Source organism: Camelina sativa, chromosome 8 (genome assembly GCF_000633955.1).
Source record: "Camelina sativa cultivar DH55 chromosome 8, Cs, whole genome shotgun sequence".
NCBI classification, from domain to species: domain Eukaryota; kingdom Viridiplantae; phylum Streptophyta; class Magnoliopsida; order Brassicales; family Brassicaceae; genus Camelina; species Camelina sativa.
The window spans coordinates 14,591,625-14,594,004 of NC_025692.1; the positions used below are offsets into that span (position 1 = coordinate 14,591,625).

At 28.3% G+C, this 2,380-nt stretch overlaps 1 protein-coding gene across 1 annotated transcript in view; it reads left to right on the forward strand.

Moving 5' to 3' along the window:
• LOC104707172 overlaps positions 2,101–2,380 on the forward strand; it is an 8,971-nt gene continuing 8,691 nt past the window's right edge. The window contains exon 1 of the mRNA XM_010423471.2: positions 2,101–2,305. Within this exon, the coding sequence (XP_010421773.1) occupies positions 2,226–2,305 (80 nt within the window). The 5' untranslated portion in view covers positions 2,101–2,225. The remainder of the gene's footprint in view (positions 2,306–2,380) is intronic.

The following is a 2,380-nucleotide window of genomic DNA, read 5'->3' on the forward strand; positions in this document are numbered from 1 at the left end:
AAATGATCAAAATCAACCGAGACTATTAGCGGAACGCCTTTTTCATACCCAATCTATGATAACATGCATTTATCAACCCAAATCGATTGATAATTCAAAAATTTTACCTAAACTTTATAAATTTAGCCGATTTCAATATCTTCATAAACGGTGTTAATTGACCGTTTAACGGCGCTGAGTGAGATGCCAATATTACAAGATGACCATGTGCCATGTAGACATCAAAACCACGTCGTTTTTATAGCTCAAATAAAACTAAAATAAAATGTTGTTACCAGGATTCAAACCAAGGAAAGCACATTTAAAAACAAGAAGTTTATATATTGATTTATATGGTTTTCATGAACAAAAAGTTTATATATTATCTTCCGTTTTTCTTCTTCTTTTTCAGTTAGCCATGAAAGCACTGATCTGAGTATAGTATGAGAGGATGTTTTTATTCTTCATGAAGAAATGAGAATTCTTTATCTTCACATACTTTATCCATGGCGGAAGTTGAAGTATCAATCCCCTTCACAAAAATAGGGTTTCTATTTCTGTAGATCTGAATTTTGTAAAATCTAGATCCCGTAATCTTCTATACAGGAATAGATTCATTTGTTTTTAATAATGTTGATACTTTTTGATTTTAGGTTTTGAAGTCCAGATTTTCAATTTTCTAGGTAACTGAAGAATAAGAAGGGAGACGGAAGATAATATATTATCTTTTTGTTCACAAAAACCTGTGGAAGTCAATATGTCCTATTGGTTTACGAGCTAGTTTTTTTTATTCTGATTTCTCATGTTAGAATCTTGAAAAATGTTGAAATCGGCTAAATTTATAAAATTTAGATAGGAAATTTGAATTAATAATCAATTTGGATTTATAAAGTTTAGGTATGAAATTTTAATTAATAGTCAATTCGCATTGATTAATGCATGATATCATAGATTGTGTATGAAAAAGCGTTCCGCAAATAGTCTGAGTTGATTTTGGCCGTTTTCTCATGCATGTACTAGTCTCCCTTTTCAACTAGGTTCCCACTGTACCTTCACATCTATCAAATTCCACTTATATGATTTAAATTCTATCCAATTCCACCTAAACTACAGTATAATTTTTATAAATTAATACTTTTTAAATTAATACTCGCTATAAATTAATAGTTTATTCCGGTCCCGAGTTGGACCGGTGTAAAAAATGACACAATTCGATAAAATAATAAGATTTTTTTTTGGAAATCTTATGTAAAAATATGGTCCAATCAATATCATAAATTAATAATAATATAATATATGTATATATATATGTATTAAATAATTTAGTGAAATATGACTTTATTGTTGTTTTGCCTATTTTTGAATATGCATTCTAGTTGGAGCTTATTTCTAATCCTTTTTATTGAATCAAAAAATTTTAGTGTTGTCTTCTCAAATCTTATCTAAAAATTATGAAGAGTCGTAGAGACGATAAGTGTTTTTTTACATGCAACTAGTTATAAAGCTACCACAATACCTTCTACAACTTCATCATTACTATGAAATATATTATCACTAATTTCTTATAAACTCTAAACTTCTAATATTTATCATTTTTACCTGTATAATATAGTAAACTATTGACATTCATCCTATTATTATTGCCAAGATTATAAATTAAATTTTTTTTATAAATATGTGAGCGATAACAAAAGAATATCTTATTTTTAGTAGAAAATTTTCATAATTATGAAAATGAAAAAAAATTCTTCATAAATCAATAATTTATTAATTTATTAATAAATTAAAACCTCTATAAATTAATAAAATTTCATGACTCTGACTTTATTAATTTATAAAAGTTTTACTATATATAAATTTATCTAATTAACCAAAATCAATAAAGCTTTTCAACTGCATTAAAACAAAAACAAAAGCCTTTACAATATACATTTTTTCTTACTAATTACCCCGAAAAAATCTCGATGTAGCGAGGATTAAAACCTACCCTAAAAAAAATTAACCTATTTTGGATTTTGGTACATTGGTTATCCAAACCATTAAATTTCATACCGCATCGATACCGGTTTACCGTTTACCAAATCAAAGCCTAAGAAAATATCCGCATCTCTCTTAACTACGACGTTTACCCCTTCACACACACACACACAAACTGTTTAATTTCCCAATTTGTCGCCGACCCTCTCTATCTCCGACCTTAAATCGCCGGTGATTCTCCCCGGGGAATATGTTTCTCGAATAAAACGATGATAAAACGATCCAGCAACTGCGCTATTTGCGATAATACTAATCGTGCTTGTATCTGTAGTGCTTGCGTTAATCATAGGTTTACATCGATTTCTCCAAAGCTTTGTTCTCGATTTTTTTTTTCCGAATTCTGATAGTTTTTTTTTTTTTTTTT